We start from the raw sequence: 24,819 nt of genomic DNA, 5'->3' as shown, positions 1-24,819 counted from the left end.
CATCTTCTGAGCTACCTGTGGAGGGGGACCCATGCGGGGCCCCGAGGTCCTCTAGCAGCCTCAGCGGAGACATCCCATCTCTCCGCCCCGCTGGGCCCTTGAGACAAACTTTCTAGGCAGTGGCCATTCCCAAAAGCTGAGCCAGAAGCGCTGGTCCTGTCCAGATGCTGCCAGCCCGTCTCCCATCAGCCTGCTCCATGTCTAGGGCTCCACGCACCCCCACGCCTAAACAGGCACTTTCATTTACAGAACTGAGTGTCTGGCCTTGCAAGCCCCCGGGGTGAGTCTGGCAAGTCCTGCCTGCGATGTCTGTTCTCTGGCCTCTGTGCCCTGTGCTTCCAGGGACCTGGGCTAGGAAGAGGGGCCGTGTCACCATGTCATTTCCTAGGGATGTGGGTCATGCGTCCTTGTCGCTTCCTCCTCTCTAGGACTTATGACGGATGATCTGTCCTGGTCAGAGCCACTTCCATACTCAGCTCTCCTGTGGGCACAGCCCTCTGCTTGCTGCTTTGGTGCTTGCCCAAGCCAAGATCAGAGAGTGTAGCTTGGAGCAGGAACGGCCTGGGCAAGGGGAATAAATCTTGCACTTAACTTGTGGGGCGGAAGAAGTTAGGAAGAAATAGCACCTAGAGATGGTGGCAGGTGTCACGCTCCAGGACAGGTCCAGACGGGGTTCCCCTAAAAAACGCGTCCCCTGTCCCCCTGAGCCCTGGTGGACACACTAGCCAGATGAGCTTCAGTCTGTCCCCAGTCTGAGACTCTTGGCCTGGGGCCTGCAAGTGGCCCTACCTCAGGATTACTCATGACTGACTATTTCTGTTGTTATTTGCCCAGCCGGTGTGTGATGGAGTACCTAGACCATGCCCTGGGGCTCAGGCCTGCTGCCCCGACTCTCCTCCCCAGGGGGGAGCCTCAGCCTCTCCCTGTCCTGCCTCTAGCAGGCCCTGGGGCCCTGGCTGTGCAATGCAGAAGGGCCTTGATCTCTCTCCAGGGTTAACTCCCCTTTAGGGAGCATGAGCGCGCGTGCAAGCGCGCACACACACACACACACACACGCACGCACGCACATACACGCACGCACAGCTTGTTCACCTTAAGAGAGCACGTACAGACGTTTGCATCGGGCCTAACACTTAGTGGAGATGGTCATGCAGTCAGGGGACCTCTCCAGGCTCAGCTTCCACATCTACTGAAAGTGAAGGTCAGCAGGACCTCTGTGGGAACCCGCTGGGTCAGGGCACTGCGCAGTAGTGCTGTAGGGTTCAATTTGATAAAAGGAGAAAGAAAGGAAGGAAGGAAGGAAAAGAATTCATCAGGGCCCAGCTCTAGCCTTGGGTTTGAAATGGCCCAAGGCGGACCAGCGCGGCTTCACTCTTTCCCAGGCTTCATTGGTTCTAGAACTGACCTTCAGCACGTGTGTTTGCAGCGAAGTGTCTCTGAGGGCACAGAACCCCTGAGAAGACCCACACGTGGCAATGACAGAACCTATGGCAGAATTCTCCTCCTGGACCTCCAGGCCTTCCAAACGGGGCCGAGAGCAGCCCAGCCAGGCTGCGGCTGAATGCAGGTCCCCCAGGACAGGACCCCTCCCAACCCCAGAGCCTGTGAGCCTGGAGAGGTGAGACCAAGGGAGGCTGCCCTGGGATCCTGGCATCCCGGGCAAGGAACCGGACAGCAGCTGGCCTTGAGGGCCAGCTTGCCGAGCGGGAGCCGGCGACATCTGCAGTGTGAGCCCCTGGGCCCCAGCAGCCTGGCTGGAAGGCTGTGTCCTCTGAGTCAGTGTGTCCTCCCCAGCAGGTGTTCCTGGGTCAGCCTTAGTTCTCCCCCCACCACCACCCCCATGCCCCACAGCAGCTGCCCCAGAGCCTGGCTGGACCTGCTCCCCCAGGACCCTCCAGCCAAGAGCAAGACCCACCATCCCCCGCCTTCCTTGCACCCCCTCTGCCCCCCACCGGGCTGGCAGCCTCCAGGGAGGGGGCTGGGTTCGAAGGGTTGCCTCGGGTGAGCCTGCGCTCTTGGTCGGAACTGCGGTGGGAGAAACTATTACGTTCTGGCCAGAGCGAGTGGCTTCCTGGGAGATCCTCTCCCTCCCCCTCTCTGCCGTTTCTTAGCATAAATAACCCACCGCCAGCTCCCTTGGCATTAGCTAGAGGGGAATTTTTCTAAAGGATGAAGTTCCTGGGAACCGTCCACCCTTTTTCCCTTTCGTCTCATGACGAAGGCTCTGTACACCAAGACTTGGCTGGCGGTTCCCGGGTCAGAACTAGCTGGACCAGAAAAGGAGACACTGGCCTTCCCCTCCCCTGGCCCCTTCGCGGGTGACAAGCCCAGTGGGCTGTCCCTTATCTCTCTGCCGTGTCATCCTTCCCCAGGGAGAGGACGGGGCCCCGTCTCCAGGCTCTAGAGCCAGGAGGGAGGCATCCTGCACAGAACTTCTCAGAAAAGTCTGTCTGCCAGACTCCAGGGAGAGACCCGGAAGGTGGAGCTGCAGGCCCCGCTGGCAGCAGCGGGAGGGGACCGTCCTTTCCTGTCGGCATTGGGTTCGGGCACGTCCCATGCCTCAGACTCTGCCTCTCCCCAAGTCGTGGACTGAGGTTTCCTGGCCCCATTTCCCTTGGGGGCTTCCCAGCCTCCACTCACGCCCCAGTCGGGAGGTGCTGGGTGGGTGGCCTGAGCTGGGGAGCACCCGTTCTACAGACGAGATGCCCAAGCTTGGATGGATATAGCCCCCGCTCAAGGTGTGCCCCTGCACTGCTCACTAACCCTGAAGCCACCCGGCACCCTCCCCTACACCCATACGTACCCCCACCCGCCCATAGGGACTTGGAAGGGGCCTCAGACAGGAGGAAGGGCCACCTTGCACTGGCCCCGCTGATGCCTGGCCTCTTTCCAGCCTCCCTTTCCAGTATCTTGAAAGAGAAGACAGAGCCCCACGTTTCTGTGGTGCCGGCAGGACAGGAGCGGGCTTGCTGAGTTCAGGAACTGGTCACAGCACAACTGGAGCAGGAAACGCAGCTCTCACACCTGGCTGTTGACTGAGCGTCCTACCCAGTCTCCCGCCCGGCCCTGCCGGGCTCCTGGGCCAGCCCCTGCCCTCCCCACCGGAGGAAGTTTCCAGAGGACGGAGACCCAGGTTCAGCCTCCCCCAGCCTGCTAGAGCCCCAGTTTCTGCTCATGGTTTGCTTCTCTGACCTTCACAGAAACAGGGCCTGGGAGAGGAGGGTTGAGGTGCAGGAGAAGCCTGGCGTGTCCCCGGCGCCGCGGTCTGTCCCTTTGTTTGGATGAGAGCGGAAGGACCCTCTCTCACCTCTCCTCTCAGTGCAGAGACCGCGGGGAGGAATGGTCTGGGCGACTCTGCTGATAACGAAGCCCTTTTCCCCAAAGAGGGGAGAATGCTCCCAGCCCTCCTTCCAGGTAGTGGGCACGGTTCCCATGTACCCTCACCCGCCCTTTGGACGATCGGCTTATACAGTGTGGTTATCAGGGCTCTTCTTCAAAACTACCTCTTCCTTCTTGCTATTCTCGTCCCCACCCCAGCCCCCCCCCAAAAAAACAAACGTATTCAGAATAGTTTCCCTGGGATTTTCCCTCCAGATTCAGTTATGGGAATCGGCATTAAGAATGAAGTTGTGAAACCCGTACACACGTAGCCGCTCTTTGCTCTCCGTAAATCCCCGTTGCACAGGCTTTCCTCCAGGGCACTCCTCAGATCCCAGGCCCACCCTCACCACGCCCCCCTCCCAGGAAGATACATTCTGCAGGGGAGGGGAGATCAGGGGGCTGGGGGCCTGGCCAGGGCCTCCACCTGAGCCTGCGGCCCAGCGCCTCCACGCCCGCTTCGGCTGGGGGAATGTTTACAGGTGAAAGGTCCTTCTCTCCCCTCTGCCACAGCCCTCCCGGGCTTTCACACCCACCCCGCAGACAGGCCCCCCTTCCCGGCCGCCAACCGACGGCTCCATCGCCCTGGGATGTTTTCTTTGGCTTCCACCACCTCTCTCCATCAGCTTGCTCAATGCCCCTCTCTCGAAGAGGGTGCTTCCCAAGGTCACATCCCTCTCCCCTGCCCCGCACCTACCCCAGACCCACCTGGGCTCAGTCGTTTATCGTTGGCATTGTCTGGTTTAAAATTAATTAAAAATTTTGTCATTATAGTCTGATTATATGAGTAAAGCACACACATTGTAAAGAAATTATCTTAAAGAGAAAAAAAAAAAAAAGACGAAGGAGGAAGTGTAATCCTTCTGAGAGCCGCGTTTTCACTTCGGTGGATTCCATCCCAACGGATTCCATCCCCTGCTTCCCCCAAGTGCCCCCAGTCTGTCCTCCACAACCCAGGCTCCCTGCTCCAGAGCAGCGTGGAGTGGCCTCCACTGTCTGGTCCCTCTGCTGCCAGCCCAGTCCCCAGGGCGCCCCTCTCTCCCCGCTCCAGCCCAGCTCGTGCCCCAGCAGCGGTCAGTCCCCCCGGCGAGTCCTGCCTCTGCTTCTTGCATCAGCCCGGGATCTGTCTGGTGGTGTAATCTTGGCTGTGCCCCACCCGCACAGGGCCACCTTCACCTCAAATCCTACGGCTCCTTTGAGACCTGGTTTAGTCACTTCCTCCCTGAAGCCCTCTCAGCTGCACACCACCACCGCTCCCCCGCCCTCCCCAGAAAAGCCAGAAGGACCCTTTGTCCTGGTCCACGGGAACGCTGGGGCTCAGTATTCAGTGTCAGTAACCAAATGATCGCCTTCCTGAAGCATCTTTTCCCGTCTGACGTCTGAGTGTGTGTGGCTGTGTCTTAGTCAAGGTACACTGTCTAGTGCACAGGCTTGAGCCTGCTTTAGGGGGTTGGGACGGCGGGAAAGAGCCGTTTGCCACGACTGCAGAGTTCAGGAGTTCCGAATGCCGTGAGCCTCCCGAGGGCAAGGCCAGGCTGGGGAAGGGGGACCCAGCAGGTGGACCCTGCTCACGGAGGCTGGATCTTCCCCAGCCCAGGGCAGCGCCGCCTGGAGGCACACCCAGTGGGCCCCCTGCTTTTCCCCACTGCCAGGTGGCATGCCACCCAACCCGGCCAGCCTCTGGTATCAGCCACCTGTGGGCCTCAGCTGCTGTGCTGAAGGACAGGCTGGGTCCTGGGCAGGGCAGGTGCTGCTGGAGGAGGGGGGCTGGTGGCCTGTGGCCTCAGGATTTCGCACGTGGCGTTTGAGCTGGAGAAGACTACACTCCAGTGTCTGATGCCCTCAAAAACCGTTCTAGCTTCTGCCCTAAGGAAGCTGCTGGATCTGTGCAAAGAGGCTGTGACCGTTTCTGGGGCACCACCAGGTGCTCTAAAGGGGGAGGATGATAAGGGCAGGGGAAGTGGGGGGACAGGGGAGCCTTGGCTGGCTCTGAGCTCCAACCCCATTATCACCAAGCTGGAGCCCTGCTGGCCATCTCTAGAGCCTGCCTCTCCTCCCAGCTCAGCCTCAGGGCTGGTTATCTGCCACAGGCATGATGGTGGGGTGCTTCCTGCCACCCTTCCTATCTTAGGAGGAGTCTGAAGGGGACAGAGCAGCAGGCACCTCCGAGTGGGGGAGGGGCATGCCCACTGAGTGCCAGGAGCAGGCTGTCTTCACAGCAGGGGCCTCGCCTGCCTTTGGGGTGGGTGCTCCCCGTACTTCGTTTTCTCTGCACAGCAGGTGAATGTCTCATAAATGAATGGGCACCAGCAGAGTCCAAGGGCACCCCGGGATCTAACGTAGCCTCTGATCACGTAGAATCGGCCTTCGTCCTGTTTTCACCCCTTGGTGTCCAGGGGGCAAGAGCGAGGGTATGAGTAGGTGGGTAAGGTGGGCGAATGCTCAACCAGACCTCCTGCCCTTTGCCCCCCTCCCCTCGCCAGCCTCCTCCGGTCAGCACGGTGGGAGTGTCTGGACTGAGCTGCACATCTGTCTGTGCAGGGGTGTCCCCCCAGGCTGAGCTGGGCACCCATGGGGGACCCGTGTACGCATATAGTGGACAGTGGCATCTGGTCACAGTGCTCACAGGCGTGGGTGCCACAGGGAGCAGAGCAGAGGCCTCGGGGACCACAGACACCAGGCAGAGCTCAGAGTGGACAGGCCCCTCTCGCCCACGGGCTTTGTCCTCTGGAGCCCCAGGATGGGGCTGGGTGACAGTGTGGGTTTCTGGAAGGCAGAGATTTCTTCTTTTTCTGAGGCGGGGGAGCACGGTCATTCCTCAGGGGCAGAGCTCTGAGTGAGCGGGGCCCTCCTTGAAGACCCCTCCCCAGACACTGTCGCAGAAGCCCAGGGCTGGGCCGGAGCTGCACTCAGGGAAGCCTGTCTCTCCCCAGGTCTGCTACCTGTGTCACAGCCTCCTGACGCTGGCTGGGCTGGTGGTCAGCGGCCAGGACATTACTCCAGACCAATGGGTGAGTCTCCCAGGAGGCTGGGCTGGGGCCCCTGGGGGAGGAGCCCAGCCCGCTGCCAGGAACTGGGAAGAGTGGGAGGCTGAAAAAGAAGCAGGCCTAGGGGAGCCGGCCTCGTCCTCCTCCCAGCGACCCACCAGGCCTTCCCAAGGGATACTGACCCGTGCCCCCGGTTACCCGTGCCTCCCCTCCCTTTCCTGCCTGACTTTTGGGCAGTCGCTCAGACCCGTCCTCCTCTTTCTCCGATTTTGTGCTCCCCTCCCCGACTGTGGCTGCTGGGCTGTGCCCCACCCCCCACGGCCTCTGCAGGGAGAGCTGCAGCTGCTGTGCATGCAGTTGGACCGCTGCATCAGCACCCACATCCGGGAGAGCCCCCAGGCCATGCACTGGACCACACTCAAGGACCTGGCTGCCCAGACCTACATCCGCTGGCAGGAGCTGCTGGTCCACTGCCAGCCCCAGGTGGTGCCCACACCAGCCCCCAGGCTTGGGAAGGGAGGGATGTGGTCAGGCGGCTGACTGGAGCCCTCAGTGTGTCCGCCCCCTCTGCAGCTGCCGGGTTCCTGGCTGGAAGATGGGGGCAGAGGGCAGTGCGGGGAGACATGTCCTCGGTGGGCCATCGCCATTCTTATCGAGAGTCAGAGGCCCCGTGTGGGAGTGCGGGGAGGGAGGCACAGCGCAGGCGACTCCAGGGTGAAGGCAAAGAAAAGCTTCACCCCGGAGAGGGAAGAGCCTGGGCCACAGGGCCGGTCTGTCGTGAGCTGTGCCAGGAAGGGGCAGCAGAGGCACCAGCTGTCCACCCTCTGCCCAGTTGTCCTGTGGGCCTGAGGCTGGCCTCCCACTCTGCTGGGGGGATGCGCCCAGGCTGCCCTGGTCCCTCCAGTTTTTGTAGCAGCAGCACTCACGCTCCTGACTCCCTCAGACTCCCTGGGTAGTAAATACTCATAGCTAATGTTTATTGAATAAAGATCCTCTTCTACGTGAATCCACGTAACCTCCATGAGGCAGGTATTGTTATGATCCCATTTCACAGATGAACAAGCTAGCCAGAGTCACTGAGAGGTTAACCAGCTTGCCCCATCATGCAGGCCGGGTCGTGCAAATATCAGAACCAGGGCACAGAACCAGCCTGACTCGCGAGCCCGCACACTTAGCACAGTGCAGCCCCCGCTCTGGCAGCCTCCCTTCTGGCCTCTGTCCCTTCCTCCAGCAGGCAGCCCTCCCACCCCTTCGCCCCCAGCCCTGGATGCAGATGAGCCGGGTCTCGTAAAAACTCTTTCTCCAACCCCCCTCCCAATGCTCCCGGGCTCCCAACTTGCCTTTCCTCTGACTCCCCTCCGCTTGTCCTTCCCCCGTAACCTCTGACCTGGGACTGACACATCAGCCACAGGCTGTGGCTTGGGTCTCAGATTTCACAAGTCTCTGAGAAAACTGGAGAGCAGACCTCATCCTCAACCCCTAAGGAACTAGATCACACTGGTCTCTGGTGAGAAGCAGGGTGTTTGTCATGAAAAGAGGGAAAAGTGATCCGTGGCCTGGCCGAGCCAGGGGGCAGGTCCCACCTTCCTCTCACAGCGCCCTGCGCCTGTGAACAGGGAGTAGAGAGCGGAGGCAGAGCTGTGGTCGAGTGGCCCGTTGACCTGCCATGTCCTCACCTGGACTGGCAGCCCCAAGGAGCCTTGTGGCTCAGCATCTGGCACGGAGGAGGCCTTAGTGGAAATTCAAGGGATGCTGGAGCGCCAGGGAGCGTCACATCGGTGGGCCCTACCTGGGCCCAGACCGTCACACCCTGCTTTCTCTTTGCCACAGACCCAGTACTTCAGCCCCTGGGAAGACATCTAATGGAGCAGGGCAGGGGTGGCCCAGTGCTCCTGGCCCTGGCAGGAAGAGAACATGGCCCAGCTAACTGGAGGCATGAAGGATGGAGACCAGAGGAGGATCAGCCAGCTGAACCAAGCACCTGCCTCCCCCGCTGCCCTGAGCCCCCTCCGGGCGAGGATCCTGCCTCTCGCTGCCTGGCTCACCTCTCAGCTCTCCTTCCCTTCCCCACCGTCTCCTCTCCCCGAGACCTTTGTCTCCAAAGCTCTGGTTTTCCTGGGCTTCCTGGGTCCTCCGGCCACCATCCTCCCCACCCTCCTTCCCATCTCTGTGTGTCCCTAATGTGAGGGTTCCCTGTGCACGCTAAAGTCTCATTTCAGCATCATTGGTTACAAGAGTTCCTTCAGTCCCTTACTGAGGGCCCGTGCTCAGCGCCCAGTTCCCTGACTTCTCGCTTATACTTTGCAGAATTCTCACCCCAGGGAGTCATGTGCCCCGCCCCACCCCCTGCAGCTGAGAGCTGTTTGCAAACCTTCAGGGAGGAGCCGTTCTGGCTGTGGCCTGAGAGCTGTCAGACACCCAGGGAGCAAGGATGGGGAACGTTTGTTTGGACCGGTCGGGACTCCCCACTCCCCGCTGCCACTGGGGAAGATCCGGAGTGAGATGGTAGCTCAGGGCTGTAATTACACTTAATTCAGCTTGTTGTTGAGCTCTGAAATCCACTCCCAGACTTAGGAGTTGGGCATGGGGGGCAGTGCCGAAAGATCGTTCCCAAGACCTTTTGTTTCCCCTCTGCCTTACCCAAGATCAGTTTTGTGGGCCCTGATCCCTAAACGGGTGCTGGACGTCTTCGACCTGCTCCCCTTGAGAAGTGAGTGAGCCTTTGGTACCCTCAGGAGATCGTTGGGGATCTGCCCACACGTCCAACCCTGAGAATCCATTGCTAGTCCCTGACCCCTCCTGACTCCTTTCTGGGTTGGGATGGTGTTTTTCAGGGGCCCCAGGAGGTAGATAGGAGGTAGCAGAGGAGGAGCCCTGCCCACTGGGCCTGTGCCCCTTCCTCAGCTCCACCCTAGCATTTGCCAGTGGAAGGTCACCATGGCTGGCGCTTGTGACTTTCTCTGTTTATTTGTCCCTCTCCTTCGTTCTTTCACACGACGGGGGTCAGAGTAAGGCAGGTTAAGTAGGAAACTCCCCCCACATAAAGGACCTTCAGGCCAAGTGCCTCTATTTGCAGCCCCGAAGTGTAGCCCATCTCTTCCTGGGCCTGTTTTGGAGGCTCTCGCTGGGTCCCCAGAGTGCTGGGAGCCAAGGCAGATGTATAATTCAGAGAGCACGAGCACACGGCCGAGGGCCGGGCACCACGTCTCCCTGCCTCTCTTCCTTCGCCAGGTGAGAGGTGGAAGAAGCTCTCTGCCAGGGAGGCTTGGAGGCCCAGGCGGCTTGCCTGAGAGTTCTGGTTTCTGTTCCTGGCCACATCACAGGCCCCCTTGGCCAGGGCACCCCTGAGGCCCCAGCGGCATCAGGTAGGCCTGAGATCCTCCGATAGCAGAGCTGTGCCGAGCCACCACCTTCACCCTCCCTCAGGGCCGCCCCTGCCCCTGATCCCCGGCTCTTCAGTTTGCTCTGGAAACCTGGAAATCACCTTTGAAATTTCCTTTCTTCGTTCTCGCAGCCAAGGGCAGAGAGGGAGTAGGGAGCCCTGAGAGTCTGAAGCAGGGAGTTTCCAATTCTCGAAGCCGCCCCTGCTGGGCTCTGAGCAAGGGTTCGAGCTGTCCAGCGTTGCAGGCTCTGGAGCCCTCCTGCCCAGGCCCGGTTCTCATGCACTGCCCCCCTCCGCCCCAGCTCCCGGAGACACTCACCCCCAGGAGAGAAATAGATGCCGGGGAGAGAGGAGGTGTTGGTGGCAGCTCAGGCCCTCCAGAGGCCTCCCTGTAACCTGAGCAGAGGTGAGCACTTTGAGGTCACCCAAGGGCGTACGGCGTCCCCCGGGACGTGTAATGGGCCCCCGCTGGAACTGGCTGGGAGCTGACCAGATCTTCTAAAACCAGTCCGGGACCAGTTAGAGAGCCAGCCTCTAGGCCAAGAGTTCCACAGTGATGCTGGCAACTTCGCCACATATGCTTTCCAGATCCCTAAGCCCCTGGGGAAAGGCTGAGGGATATCCTGGTGGAAGCCACTGGAAAGGCAGCATCCGGGGCTGTGATGACGGATGTTCTCCTGCTTCCTTTGGCGAGGGTGGTAGGGAGGGGCTGGAAGGGAAAGGCTTCCCAGGTGGACGGCTTTGATAACTCTCCTTTAGGAGGAAGTGGAGAGAGGAAGTCCTTTTCCTATGTCCCCACTCCCCTCGGTCTCCAGGCCCTCAGGCCCCTGAAGGGTGGCTGACCCAGGCTTTTTCATTTCCCCCCTGTGGGGTGACAGCAGCTCCTGACTCCCTTGGAAGTTGGCCAGACAGTGTTGACTACAGAACCCCACTGTGACCCCTCACCCCCCCTCAGAAAGCAGCCTCAGGAGAGCTGGAGTTCACAGGAGGGGTACCATGGTGCATGACCAAGGTGTGGGAGTGAGGGGGGCCTTGCTTTCCAGAGAAGACTCTTGGGTCCATCTCTAGGGGCCGGACTGAGCTGCCAGTGGGTCCTCAGAGAAACTCGGGGGGCATTTAGCACATCTGCCTTTTCTTGGCCACACGTGGTTGAACAAATGGGGAAAGTAAGAGGGTCTGTCAAGGCCTAAGGCCTGAAAAGTGGATACCTTCCATAGAATATGATAGACAGGCCCTGAGGAGGCTTGACATACCTATACACAAGGCTTTTTTTTTTTTTCCCCCGGTATTAGTAACTTTTTTTCTTCTTAATTTAAGACCCAGGAATCCTCTTTTTTGACCAGTTGTGCTTTTATTTTAAAGTATGAATCATGAGCAAGTAGTCATGCAGGAAACTTTATCCCCTACCCACCCACCCACGGAAAAGGCCAGCGCCGGAAAGGAAGAGAATGCAGCAGAAAATGAGTGAAGGTGGAAGAGGGGAGCAGGCAAGCTGCAGCCTTAACTTTGAGGAGCGTTTGGGAGGGAAGGGCTCCGGAGTCTGTTAGCAGGAACCGAGCAGCCGGCCTTGAGCTACAGAAGACGGTCACAGCCAGTGAAACCAAACCACCTGCTGAGACTTTCCACTAGGGCCGTCTTGCAGGTGGGGCTAGGAGCTCAGGTCTCAGCCTGGTAACCGTCACACCTAGAGGTGGGTGGGAGGTGAAGGTGAGGAAAAACAGCAGGAAATGGAGTGTTTGTGGCCTAAAAGTTATCAGGATACCCTGTGACTTAGTGGAAAGACGGGATCAGGAGTCCTAAGGCCTGATTTAACATTCTGACCTTGCTCATTATCTGTGTGAGTTTGGGCAGGATGCGTAACCTTTCTGAGACTCATTTCATCTATGGAATGGGAGAAACAATACCTACTTTGGAAAGGGTGGTCATGAGGGCAGAGTGAAGGCAAGTTGCAGAGTGTGAAGCACAGAACAAATGTGAGGGGTACCTGCCTATTGATTTACAACCACATAAATAGACGCAGGGTCTGACAGGAAGAGGGGGGTCACTCATCTTCCTCCCTGTCAGCTGAAGCAAAGCCTTCCCTGCCCACCCCATGCTAATTAACTGGCTTGCCCCCTATCTCCAGCATCTCCAAGGCCACAGCTTTTCTTTCTTTTTTTTTTTTTTTTTTTCTGGTGGAAAGGAGCTGGGAAATGTGGCTTTGGCCAGCGCGGGAGAAGGGGCCTTTATGTATACCAGCAAAGACCCAATTGTTACTGAATCCAAACTGGGCTGCTTTTCCCAATTATCTCCACGACTCTTCTGGTCTCCACTTTCCTGATGCCAAGTTTTAACCCAGAACAAAACCTCCCATCGGGACTGATTTATAATCCAGATCTGCTGACGGGGCCCTAAAGTGTCCCTCCCCTCCAGGACTGCACCAGGCATAAAGTCACCACCGCAGCCTCAGGGCCTCCAGTCTCTTCACCTCTGCCCTTTGCCCCTAGCCAGGAGGTGGCATCTGTCTCCGGGTCCCGGTGGGCTGGCCTGCCTGGGGTTCCTCTGTCCACCTGCCCAGCTCCGAGAAACCAGCTGGCAAGGAGGACACCCCAGCACCGCCCAGGAGGCCGGGGCTACAAGTTACTTCTAGGAGCGGCTGTGGGCGGAGGCTGGCGGTTCGGAAGATGCCAGTTCTCCTCCAGCGTGGCTCCCCTCAGAACCCTTTCGTCTGAACATCAGGGCTCATGTCACTTGTTATTCAGTCTTCCAGGGGCACCAGAAGGAGTCATTTCCTGAGGGTAGGCTCTGTGCAATCGGAGTCCAGGGTTGTCTTCGCTGGGAGCTGGCCGGGGGGCGCTGAGCAGGTCCCTCCGCCTGGAGCGTGAGAAACAAGGGGCAGAAGGTCTCGGGGAGACTTGGGGGGTCTTACTGGCTGGTGAGGCCCGTTCCAGTCTGGTCGCAGGGGTCAGTGGGAGTTGGGGCCAAGAAACGGAGAAGAATTGGGGGCCAAAAGACAGACCACTCTGGTCCGCCCCGAAAAGAAGCCTCGGATACTCGCCCTGAAGTGGCCCGCACGCCTTAGTTCCAGTAACATCAGCGTGGGGATCCCCTTAGCCCCATTCCCGAGCCCGGCCGCCCAGCCTGCGCGGTTGGCCTTGGGGGACACTTCGGAAAGACCCGGTGAGTCCGACTCCCCAGTGCCAGGGCCAGGAGTCCCTCCCCCGCCCCACCTCCCGGCGCGGTGGCGCAGCTCGCGGCTGCAAGGCGGGGGCGGCAGGGCACGGGGAGGGGCGGGGGTCCGAGCCCCCGGGCGGGGAGCGGGTAGGCGTGCGGGTCGCGGCGGGTCGCAGCCCCCTCCGGGGCGGGCCTTCGCGGCCCGCCCCCGACCTCCGTCGAGCCCCCCCGCCTGACGTCAGGGGGGAGGGGGCGGAGAGCCGCGGCCGCGGCGGAGAAAGAGCCGGCGCCCGCCGCGGTGGCGCGGGGAGCCCGAGCCCAGGGGCGCCGAGCCGAGCCGGGCCGAGGGGCGGTGGCAGAGGGGCAGCGGAGCTGGGCGGGCGGGCGCGCGCGGGCGGCGGCGGCGCGCGGGCAGGGGCGGACCGTGGTCGGAGCCGAACGCGAGGGCGGCGCCCAGGGATTCAAGCCGCGAAGAAGAGGTGAGTGAGGCCAGGTTTGCTTGGGATCGGAGCCAGGGGGCTCCGGGGTCGCCGCTTTGTCCCCCGACTCGGGCGGGGGACACCGCACGCGCGAGGGACGGGGTCTGGGGGCTCAGGGAGGGGCGGCGGCGGGGACAGCTGTCCGCCCGAGCGCCTTTCTGCGCCCCCCGCGGGCTGCTTGGCGGGGGCTGGGGAGCAGGGAGAGCGGCGCCCGCCGCCACAGGGTCCGGAGGCGCGGACTGGTCAGGGGCAGCGGGGCTCAGGGAGCGGGGGTCCCTCGTGCAGTCCGGTCCGCGGCCGGGATCTTCTCCAGGCCCCCGAACTGCCCCTGGCTCCCCCACCCCCGACGGAAAGTTTGGGGCGGGCTTGGACGGAGGCCGATGTTGTGGGATCGGATTTCCCTGCCGCGGCCCCCCGGCCGCGCGCCCGCTCCGCTGGGGAGGCGGGCTGTCCTGGAAAGCCAGGCTCCTGAGCCGCGCCGCCCAGTCCCCGGCTGGAGCGCTAGCCCTGCAGCCGCGGGGGCGCCGTCCGCGGCCCGCCGCTCTGGGTGGGCAAGGGTGGGGGGCGCGCCGCCAGGAGCCCGCACCCCTCTACACACCCCCACCTCCGGGGCTGCTCCGGGGAGGAGCTGTGGCGGCAGAGCCTTGGAGCGCGCCGCGGGGTCCGGCCCGGGCCTGGGGTAAGGGGCCGAGGGAGGGCTGGGGGTGTGTTGGGGGACGGGGGTGGTGGTGAACGCATCTCCTGCGCCCCCCCCCGCCCTTCCCGCGCTGGGTTACTGGGCCGACAGGGGGCGTCCGCAGGCCGGGCTCCGCCACGCTCCCAGCGCCGCCGCTTTGTTTGCCTTCAAATCCCCGAAGCTGGGGGAGGGGAGAATCCGGGGGGGCGGGGGGGGACCCGGGACGGGGTCTTGGCGGGGACCCTTTGTTTTGGGGTGAGCATAGACCCAGCTTCTTTGTCTCTGTTCCCGGCATTGGAGGGCTGGAGCAGTGGAAATTAATCCAGATGGCCTGCCCTGGCCGGGGTCCTGGGGGCGCGATCTCTGAGTTGGGAAGGTTCGTCAAGACCCCGGGAGAGCGCAGCAGGCGCCGGCCCTGCTCGGGGCGCCCTCCGCGGTCCAGGAGGAACCCCCCTGGCGCTCCCCACCGGGTCCTCACTTCCCCCCAGCCCCCGCCTGAACGCGCTGCCGGGAGATCCCTGATGAGACCGGAGCCGGCTCCGTTGTTCCGCCGCCCCTCAGCCCTAGGGCTGGTGTGTCCTAGGATCCTGTGCGAGGAACAGGATGAGGCCCCGGTCATTTCCACGCCCATCCCACCCACTTCCTGCCTTCCTTCTTGGGCAACAAAGGGGCCTCGGGAAGCGGGGCCCCTCCAGCTCCCGGACCCACTTCAGCCCTGTGATGTGGAACGGGGTTTGGGGCTCTGCCCGGCCATTGTCTGCGCTGGGGGAGGCAAGAGGCTGGGGCCGGGACCCCCGCAGGCCTGATGCGCCGAGTCCTCCCTGGGGGTCTTTTCCAACCTCCTGCCCCACCGCATGCTTATCACCCTGCTGAGGGGTTTGCGTCTCAGAATTAGGTCTTGGAGCTGGCTGGAGCCCCAGTAGAGCCAGGTCCTGCCTCCAGAGGTTATTTTAAGAAATCTTTCGAATCTATCAGGCCTGAGGCGGGGAGGGGGGGTCCCCTTTTTATTTTCTTAAACGACTTCCTGTTGAAGAGAAGGAGTCGGGGAGGGCCCGGAGGTTGTCCGAGTGTCCAAGTGTCCGCTCTTGCAGCTGACTTAGCTCTCTCCCTCCCCCCAGGGAGACCCCATGGTCCCTTTGGAGGCTGTAGAGGCTGAGGCCAGGTGTCGGAGGGGACTAGGTCTCTGCTCCAAGGCCTGGGGCACGGGGGAGTCCTGGGGAGGATGGATCTGGTCTTCTGTCCTGTCGGTGCCTCCTGGTACGGCTTGTGTGGGCCCCCTTCCGGTCTGTTTTCTCTGGCTGTGATTCTGACCCTTTCTTTTCCCCCAGCAGGGCAGCTGGCCTGGAGCTAAGCGCCAGGGCGTGTGCCATGGCCATGCACTGGGCCGTCTGGCTGCTGGCAGTGGGACTGTGGGGCCTGGGCATTGGGGCTGAGGTGTGGTGGAACCTGGTGCCCCGGAAGACGGTATCTTCTGGGGGTGAGTGCCTGGAGGGCGGGGAGCGGGAGGCCAGGAGGGACTCCTGGGGGAAGAGGGGTGCTAAGGAATTGCCCTCTAGGACGTGCCAGCCGTATTCTGCAGTCGGGCTCAAGGCCCACTGATGTATGTGACACAGCTTACTGAGGAATGTGAGTGAGTGGCCCTAGGGACCCAGAACTGGTAGTCCAGGCCAGGACCTAGAGGATCCCTCCTGACACTTAGGACCTGGCTCAGCTGCCCCTGTTATACAAGAGAGAGTGACCATTCTGCATTACTCTCCCCATGCCTCACTTCTGGAATTATCGCGAGCACTGAGAGCCTAAAGAGAGAAACCTGGGTCAGGATGGGCATGAGGTGAAGGGTGTCACTGCCTGCACCCAAGTCTTTCCAGCTCTCTGCCCCCAGGAGCCCCCTTAGCAACCCTGATACAATAGACGTCCCTCTGCTGCCCTGACACTCTGCTGTCTGGTGGCCCTAGAGTGGGGGGGGTGCGCACGCATGCACGTGCTCGCATGGGGGGACGGCAGACCTGACAGCCCTTCTGTGCTCACACACCTGTCTGCGGAGGTGATGTCAGGTGTTTGTATCATCTGTTTGCTCTGGGGGCCCAGGATGAGCTCACCTCCCACAGGCTCCTCTCCATGCTAACGAAGCCTTCCCTTGCCGGCCTGTGTCTGGGCCCGTCGTTGTCTCCAAAGAGTGAGGCTGGTTCAGAGGGACCCTGAGGACAGGTCGGCAGCTGTTCTGGGGGCTGACGTAGGAACCCTGTGACTACGCGAATACCATAGCGCACTGCTTGGCGGATGGCAACAGGGCTTCCCAGCCCTGAGGCTTCAGCGCCATCTCTGGTCCCCAGCTTCTGGTTTCCGCTGACCTGCCTGGCCTGGCCTCCCAGCCCGATTCCATCTCCTGCCGTCCCTCCTCAGCCCATAGCCGGCTGTGCTTGTATCCCTAACAGCCCGGATTTGGGTCTCACTGGAGGGAAGGGTTTCCTAAGTCAAAGGAGTGCTCACAACTTCTGTCCGTCCTACCCTACTGGATCAGGGTCCAGGGCCTGGCTGGACCCTGGTGAGGGCAGCAGGCAGCAGAGCAAAGAAGGAAGCAGCAGCTGAGGAAGCTGGGAGGGGGGAGTGCTGCTGACCCTGAGAGTGAGAGCCGTCGGTCTGATGGCTTCCTCTGACCGGAAGCTGTGGCTGAGATATCCTTCCTTCCTCCTCCCCAGCCCAGATTTGCCTCCGCCCCGGCTGGGAAAGGCCAGGGAGGCCTGGGTGGAGCTGTCAGAGCCAAAAGCCTGTTCAGAAAATGCCCTTTACTACCAGTCAGGGGGCTTGGCTGGCATCTGCCTGTGGGGTGCTAGCTCTAATGTGGGGACCAGGGGTGACCATCGCATAGAGGAGGGCTGATTTGGGGGTGGGGGGCCTCCCAGAGTCCCAGGAAGGTCCACTCACCCCATCCCTGCTCTTTCTGGCCTTGTCCCTGCAGAGCTGGCCACGGTGGTGCGGCGCTTCTCCCAGACGGGCATCCAGGACTTTCTGACGCTGACCTTGACCGAGCAGACCGGGCTCCTGTACGTAGGGGCCCGGGAGGCCCTGTTTGCCTTCAGCGTGGAGGCTCTGGAGCTGCAGGGAGTGGTGAGAGGTGGGGGAGCGGGAGGCACGCGGGGGTGAGAGAGGCAGGACCCGGAGGGGCTTCGCTTGGCCAGGCTGTCCCCTCGGCTCAGCTGCCCCCCACCCCATTCTCCTCGGTGAGCATGTTGCTTCCCCCGAGTCTGCAGCACTTACTGGGTCCACTGCGTTGGGGCAGCTGGGGCTTCTGACCTCTGCTGGAATAAGCTCCCAGAGAGTGGGGACCGTGTCTTCTCACTTGGCTTCCCCACGTTGCTGCCATGGGCCCTGCTAGTAGCACATGCTCAGTATGTACCTGTGACATTGCTGACGTGTCCCCTCCCTGCCCCCAGATCTCATGGGAGGCGCCAGCTGAGAAGAAGGCGGAGTGCACCCAGAAAGGGAAGAGTAACCAGGTGGGCGCTTGGGACACTGCTGGCAGGGGCGGGGGGCATGGTGCACACTCTTTCCCCAGAGCCCCCTTTGACCCAGTGCTGGTCTGGGTCCTTGTGTCCCCATGTCCGGGGCCCTCATACTTTAACTGACGCCTCTCTCTCCCCAGACGGAGTGTTTCAACTTCATCCGCTTCCTGCAGCCGTATAACGCATCCCACCTCTATGTCTGTGGTACCTACGCCTTCCAGCCCAAGTGCACCTACATTGTGAGTGCCGCTCCCCTCCCCCAGCCCCCTCGACCGATCCCCGTCGCCTTCTCATCGCCTCTTCCCTTCCCCTAGGACATGCTCACCTTCACCCTGGAGCGTGGCGAGTTCGAAGATGGCAAGGGGAAGTGTCCCTATGACCCAGTTAAGGGCCACACCGGCCTCCTTGTGGGTGAGTGGCTGTCCCGCTGCAGGTTGGGGGGTTCCCCCAGGACTTGTTCCCAGTCCGGGGCTGTGTGGCCTGAGTGCAACTGCACCTCGCTTCTGGTCCGGCTGACCCCCTGTCTCCCGTAGACGGGGAGCTGTACTCGGCCACGCTCAACAACTTCCTGGGCACGGAGCCTGTCATCCTGCGGATCATGGGGCCGCACCACGCCATGAAGACGGAGTACCTGGCCTTCTGGCTCAACGGTGAGCCCCAAGGAGCCGGCCAGCCAACCGGGCAGCCGTGGGTGGGAAGCGCCGCGAGGGCCCAGCGCCCGGGCTGACCCTCCTCCCCTTCCCGCAGAACCGCATTTCGTGGGCTCCGCCTACATCCCGGAGAGCTTGGGCAGCTTCACGGGGGACGACGACAAGGTGTACTTCTTCTTCAGCGAGCGCGCCGTGGAATACGACTGCTACGCCGAGCAGGTGGTGGCTCGCGTGGCCCGAGTCTGCAAGGTACAGACGCCCCGCGGCGGGCGGCCCCGGGAGCGCGGCGGACGGCCCCGGGAGCCCGGCGGGGCTGACCGGCAGTGTCCCCTCGCTGTCCCCCAGGGTGACGTGGGGGGCGCGCGGACGCTGCAGAGGAAGTGGACCACGTTCCTGAAGGCGCGGCTGGTGTGCTCCGCGCCTGACTGGCAGCTCTACTTCAACCAGCTGCAGGCTCTGCATACCCTGCAGGACACCTCCTGGCACAACACCACCTTCTTCGGGGTTTTTCGGGCGCGGTGGTGAGTTGGCTGGGAGCCCTTGGGGGTGGGGAGGAGCGGGTCCGCAGGCTGGGTCTGACAGGGACAGGCCCCGGGGGACGTCCAGGCGCCTGGCCCCTTTGCAAAGCCCCCCGCGGGAGGCGGGCCGTGCTCTGTGCCCGGTGGCACTTGGAGCCGCCGTCGCATCACGTGGGCCCGTGACCTTCTTGTGCTTGGGCCCTGCCTTCCCGCTGCACGCCCGGAGCTGTGGTCGCCCCAGGCCTGACCCTGGGGGTCCCTCCCTTGCTGTGACAGGGGCGACATGGACCTGTCAGCAGTCTGTGAGTACAAGTTGGAAGAGATCCAGAGGGTGTTCGAGGGGCCCTACAAGGAGTACCATGAGCAAGCCCAAAAGTGGGGCCGCTACACCGACCCGGTACCCAGCCCGCGGCCCGGCTCGGTGAGTCATCCGGGGCAGGGGCGCGCTTGTGTCCTCCTCGCCAGTGCCCTTCCCGCCGGGCTGATGGCTCCCTCCTCTCCCCCCTCTCCCCCGCCCCCAGTGCATCAACAACTGGCACCGGCGCCACGGCTACACCAGTTCCCTGGAGCTGCCCGACAACACCCTCAACTTCATCAAGAAGCACCCGCTGATGGAGGAGCAGGTGGGGCCTCGGTGGGGCCGGCCCCTGCTGGTGAAGAAAGACGCCAACTTCACCCAGCTGGTGGCCGACCGGGTCACGGGGCTCGATGGAGCCACCTGTACAGTGCTGTTCATCGGCACAGGTGGGCCCAGGGGGCGCGGCAAGGCCGCTGGGGACTGGGCGGAGGCCTGTGTGCCCCCCGCGGGGAGAGCCTCTTGCTCTTTTCTTTACACCTGTCCTCCCCCACCCCCCCACAGGAGATGGCTGGCTGCTCAAGGCCGTGAGCCTGGGGCCCTGGGTCCACCTGATTGAGGAGCTGCAGGTGTTTGACCAGGAGCCAGTGGAAAGCCTGGTCCTGTCCCGGAGCAAGGTAGTAATCAGGCCCCACCCACCACTGTCCCCAGGCCACCCCTGGTCGTGTGCTTGGCCGGTACAGGGGTGGGGAGATGCCTGAGCCACCTCGGGTAGCTTGGGGCGGGTCCCAGGAATGAGAGCGCTAACGGAATCCGCGCTCTGCGGGCGTTATGTTTTCTATATAGCCTGGTCCTGGCGGCCGGGCGTTATGTTTTCTATATAGCCTGGTCCTGGCAGCCTGGCGTTATGTTTTCTATATAGCCTGGTCCTGGCGGCCGGGCGTTATGTTTTCTATATAGCCTGGTCCTGGCAGCCTGGCGTTATGTTTTCTATATAGCCTGGTCCTGGCGGCCGGGCGTTATGTTTTCTATATAGCCTGGTCCTGGCGGCCGGGCGTTATGTTTCATATATAGCCTGGTCCTGGCGGGGCTGCGTTCCCAGAACGGGGCCGTGGCAGCTGCTCTGTGCGCTCTCTTCAGGCCCCTCGGGGTTGCGCTGTGCCTCTTCTCTGCCGGTGCCACTGTTGGCCCGGCCTTGTGCTGTGTCGGTTCGTGACGTCGCCTTGCCGACCGGCCCCGTTGCCCTCCAGCCCTGCCCCCTGCCTCCGGCGGCTTCAGCCGTTCCCCGAAGTGCTGCTCTCACTTCTGCTCTTGCTCTGCTCTCTTCTGGCGAACCTGTGGCACCTTCCCGCGCGCGCCTTTCACCACCTGTGGTGGCGGCTCAGGTTGTTTCTCCAGAACGTGGAATAATGGCAGAAACAAAGTCTGTGGTTGAAGAAACACACAAATTGGCAATCACCATTCAAACAGAGGAAAACGCCTTATGCTCTGCTGGTGCTATTGTGAGGCTGACGGGCCCTGCGGAAACTGAACTTCCTGCGCTATTTATACTGTCCTGGAGTGAGTGAGTGAGTGAGTGAGTGTGTGTGTGTGTGTGTGTGTGTGTGTAGGGGTGTGTGTGTGTGTAGGGGTGTGTGTGTGTGTGTAGGGTGTGTGTGTGTGTGTGTGTAGGGGTATGTGTGTGTAGGGGTGTGTGTGTAGGGGTGTGTGTGTAGGGGTGTGTGTGTGTAGGGATGTGTGTGTGTGTAGGGGTGTGTGTGTAGGAGGTGTGTGTGTGTAGGGTGTGTGTGTGTAGGGGGTGTGTGTGTAGGGGTGTGTGTGTAGGGATGTGTGTGTGTGTGTAGGGGTGTGTGTGTAGGAGGTGTGTGTGTGTAGGGGTGTGTAGGAGGTGTGTGTGTAGGGGGTGTGTGTGTGTAGGGGTGTGTGTGTGTAGGGGTGTGTGTGTAGGGGGTGTGTGTGTGTAGGGGTGTGTGTGTAGGTATGTGTGTGTAGGGGTGTGTGTGTGTGTAGGAGGTGTGTTTGTAGGGATGTGTGTGTGTAGGGGTGTGTGTGTGTGTGTGTGTGTGTGTGTGAGATTACATTTCTCGGCCTCACAGGTTCGCTGTTCCTTTCTAATAAGGTCACATCTGTAAGATGCTTAGGATTGCGTTTGGCCTGCAGTAAGCCCTCCGTGCATTCTCAGTCCTCAGATTTCCCTCCTCAGGACTTGAGCGCAGCCCCCTTTCTCTTTTGGGCCCCTTGTGCCCCCTGGCCAAGGTCTGAGCCGCCCCCAGGCCGTGTCCGGGCCTGGCTCACCCCCCTCCTGTGCTTCTCTGGCAGAAGCTGCTCTTTGCGGGCTCCCGCTCCCAGCTGGTCCAGCTGCCCCTGGCCGACTGCGTGAAGTACCGCTCCTGCGCTGACTGCGTGCTCGCTCGGGACCCCTACTGCGCCTGGAGCGTCAACACCAGCCGCTGCACGGCCGTGGGCGGCCACTCCGGGTGAGTGGGGCTCTGCGCGTGCTGGGACCAGCAGGGAGGGGAGGGGGGCTAGAGCTGGGACGCTGATGGCCTCTGCTTCCCCCACCAGGTCCCTGCTGATCCAGCACGTGACAGTCTCAGACACCTCAAGCATCTGTAACTTCCGGGGCAGTAAGAAAGGTGAGCTGTCTTTTTTAGTCCCCCTCCCAGGGCGGTGGGCCTTGGGCCAGAGCTGAAGTGTCTGCATCCGCCCCCCGGCCTGGGTTTCCTGCACTGACTCTCTGCTCTGCTTTCTCTGCCGTTGCAGTCAGGCTCACGCCCAAAAACATCACGGTGGTGGCAGGCACAGACCTGGTGCTGCCCTGCCGCCTCTCCTCCAACCTCGCCCATGCCCGCTGGACCTTTGGGGGCCGGGAGCTGCCTGCAGAGCAGCCCGGCTCCTTCCTCTACGACGCCCGGCTGCAGGCCCTGGTGGTGATGGCCGCCCAGCCCCGCCACGCCGGGGCCTACCACTGCTTCTCGGAGGAGCAGGGGGCCCGGCTGGCTGCCGAAGGCTACCTGGTAGCAGTGGTGGCGGGCCCGTCAGTGACCCTGGAGGCCCGGGCCCCCCTGGAGAGCCTGGGGCTGGTGTGGCTGGCCGTGGTGGCCCTGGGGGCCGTGTGCCTTGTGCTGCTGCTGCTGGTTCTGTCCCTGCGCCGGCGGCTGCGGGAGGAGCTGGAGAAGGGCGCCAAGGCAGCCGAGAGGACCCTGGTGTACCCTCTGGAGCTGCCCAAGGAGCCCACCAGTCCCCCCTTCCGGCCCGGCCCCGAGACGGACGAGAAACTCTGGGACCCCGTGGGCTACTACTACTCGGACGGCTCCCTCAAGATCGTTCCTGGACACGCCCGGTGCCAGCCCGGCGGCGGGCCCCCCTCGCCGCCTCCTGGCATCCCCGGCCAGCCCCTGCCTTCTCCAACTCGGCTCCACCTGGGGGGCGGGCGGAACTCCAATGCCAACGGATACGTGCGCTTACAGCTGGGAGGGGAGGACCGGGGCAGCCTCGGGCACCCGCTGCCCGAGCTCGCCGACGAGCTGAGACGCAAACTGCAGCAGCGCCAGCAGCTGCCGGACTCCAACCCCGAGGAGTCCTCGGTGTGAGGGTCCCCCTCCGGCGGGGCGGCGTGGGAGGCGCGGCTCCTACTTTGCACAGGCACCAGCTACCTCAGGGACATGGCACGGGCACCTGCTCTGCCCCGGACGGACCCTGCCTGGCACCGCCCGGCCATGAGGACCTGCTCTCTCAGCACGGGCACTGCCACTTGGTGTGGCTCACCGGGGCACCAGCCTCACAACAGAGGGCACCTTCCTCCTCTGTGAGGGGCTGTGAATCACAGACGCACGGGACCCCAGCAGCCAAAACCTTTCAAGGCGGAAGTTGGAGACGTGGGTGTGTTTGTGTACATACATGTGTGTCTGTGGACGTGTGCACGTATGTGTGTGTGGGTGTGTGACACAGTCTTCCTGTTTCTGTCAAGTCTTCCCTTGGCCTGGGGTCCTCCTGGTGGGTCACTGAAGCTATGAAGGGGAAGGGGTTGTATCACTTTGCCTCTCCTACCCCCGCCTGTCCCCAGTTGGGGGGCAGCCATGTACATACGGGGGTGGGCTGGGCAGGGTGCTGTGCCCCTCTGGGGAAGTCCAGGGCTCTGGGGTGGGCCTGGTCGTACTCCCAGGGCTGTGAATGTTTTCAGGGTGGGGGGGGGAGATGGAGCCTCCTGTGTGTTTGGGGGAAGGGTGGGAGGGGCCTCCCGCTTGGCCCTGGGATTCAGTGGTATTTTATACTTGTCCTCCCTGGCGGGGCTGGGAAAGGTGGTGTGGGGGGAGGGGGAGGGGGAGGGGAGGAGAGGGCGGGCATGCTGTGGACGGGGCACATCCTCTCCCAGCCCCAGGAGGAGGGCTTCTCACAGTGTAACTTATTGTGTCCCCACGTATTTATTTGTTGTAAATATTTGAGTATTTTTATATGGACAAATAAAATGGAGAAAATGAAACTTCCTGTCACGGAGATAAGACATTTGGGCCAAAACCTTCTGGGTGCCAAGAGGGAGACTCCCTGTGGGTTGAGTGGGGCTGGACTGCCCCCCTTCTCAGTCCTGGGGCAGCCTCCCTTTCCTTCAGTGGTCCCCCTCCTGCCTGTGCCCCTCTCTGGAGGGGGGACAGCCCAGGCGCCAATGTTTTCCCACAGTGGTGGTTCGGGCTGGGAGCCAGACCAGGGCCACAGCCTCTTGAGAGCCAGCCTTGGCTTCTGGCCAAAGGGAGAAGTCAGGGCATGGGGAGTAGAAGCAGGAGAGCGGGAGGGGCCTGGCTTCCCAGAACTCTGGGAAGGGGAAATGGGAGTGAGGGGGCCGAGGAGGGGAACTTCCTAGAAGCAGCTTAAGGTGGTGTGGGCTGGCTCGTGTGGGGATGGGGCTCCCAACCAACTTAAGGGAGGAAGGATGACTTTCAGCCTTTACCCTCCAGACTGTTAGCCCTGAACGCTCCAGCAACACACCATAGGGAACTTTCCCCGTTGCCACCCGGTGGGCACCAAGCCCCTGGCCTATGGAAGGAGCCGAGCAGGGCCCAGGTATTTGTAAGAAAAACAGGACCCCGCCTGGGTTCTATAATTCACGCCCACACACAGAGGCAGCCAGCCAGTCCTCTGTACCCTTGACCGGTCTGGGGGTGCCTGCTGTGGCTGGAATAGGCCGCTGCCCGGCGTCCTGCTGTTAAGAGAGGGCTGGCATCTGCTGACTTGAGCACGCTACGCTTCCCGCACGGTCACTAAGCCACAGCCCAGAGAATGTCTCGATACAAGAAGGTTGATTCGGTAAACTAGGTGCCCACTGTGGGGTTGAGGGTTCCAGGCCCTTTTCCCTGCCCCCCGGGCCTACGTGCAGGTGCTCCCAGCGGCAGGATAGGTCATGACTACCTGCCTCCCACGGGGTTTTTAAAAATGAGCAGGAGGGGCGAGAGGAGGGAGGGTGTCGCGCGGCCTTTCAAGTGGTCACCGCGCCGCCGCGGCGACCCGTCTTCCTGGGCCCGCGTGGTGGGGGAAAGAAGGGGGAAAGGACCTTAGGGTGCTCCCGGCGACCCCCTTCCCTTGGGGAGCCCGGTGGGACGAAGAGAACCTGGAAGGGCGCCACATAAACGCTCCCGACCCACCCCACCCCCGCCCCCCTGGGTTCCAGCGGGCGCGCCCCGGCCTCCGCTTAGCCTGGGACGCCCTCGCGTGGCCGCTTCGGGCCGGCGCGGCCAGGCACCGCCCCCCCCAGGTCCAACCCCACCGCCGCGATTGGCTCCCGGGCTCAGACCCAGAAGCTTGAT

General features: G+C 62.1%; 2 protein-coding genes across 2 annotated transcripts in view; both read left to right on the top strand.

Annotated features, from left to right (window-relative positions):
• The window catches only part of FAM178B (family with sequence similarity 178 member B), an 81,615-nt gene extending 73,078 nt beyond the window's left edge, over positions 1-8,537 (top strand). Inside the window, exons 13-15 of the mRNA XM_082672346.1 lie at positions 6,312-6,389; positions 6,696-6,848; positions 8,196-8,537. Coding sequence (XP_082528472.1) covers positions 6,312-6,389; positions 6,696-6,848; positions 8,196-8,228 — 264 coding nt within the window. The 3' untranslated portion in view covers positions 8,229-8,537. The remainder of the gene's footprint in view (positions 1-6,311; positions 6,390-6,695; positions 6,849-8,195) is intronic.
• Positions 8,538-13,308: 4,771 nt separating this feature from the next.
• SEMA4C (semaphorin 4C) lies at positions 13,309-23,300 on the top strand. Its single transcript, XM_082672791.1, has 15 exons — positions 13,309-13,379; positions 15,384-15,532; positions 17,015-17,163; positions 17,490-17,552; positions 17,699-17,797; positions 17,873-17,969; positions 18,092-18,208; positions 18,306-18,457; positions 18,554-18,729; positions 19,003-19,147; positions 19,248-19,470; positions 19,586-19,698; positions 21,341-21,498; positions 21,587-21,657; positions 21,785-23,300. Exons 2-15 carry the CDS (start codon positions 15,424-15,426, stop codon positions 22,612-22,614), a joined length of 2,502 nt encoding a protein of 833 aa, XP_082528917.1. The 5' UTR covers positions 13,309-13,379; positions 15,384-15,423; the 3' UTR covers positions 22,615-23,300.
• The last annotated feature ends 1,519 nt before the right edge of the window (positions 23,301-24,819 follow it).

This window comes from Grampus griseus (assembly GCF_964374135.1).
Source record: "Grampus griseus genome assembly, chromosome: 15".
Lineage (NCBI taxonomy): Eukaryota > Metazoa > Chordata > Mammalia > Artiodactyla > Delphinidae > Grampus > Grampus griseus.
This window is presented reverse-complemented; position numbering and strand designations above follow the sequence as displayed.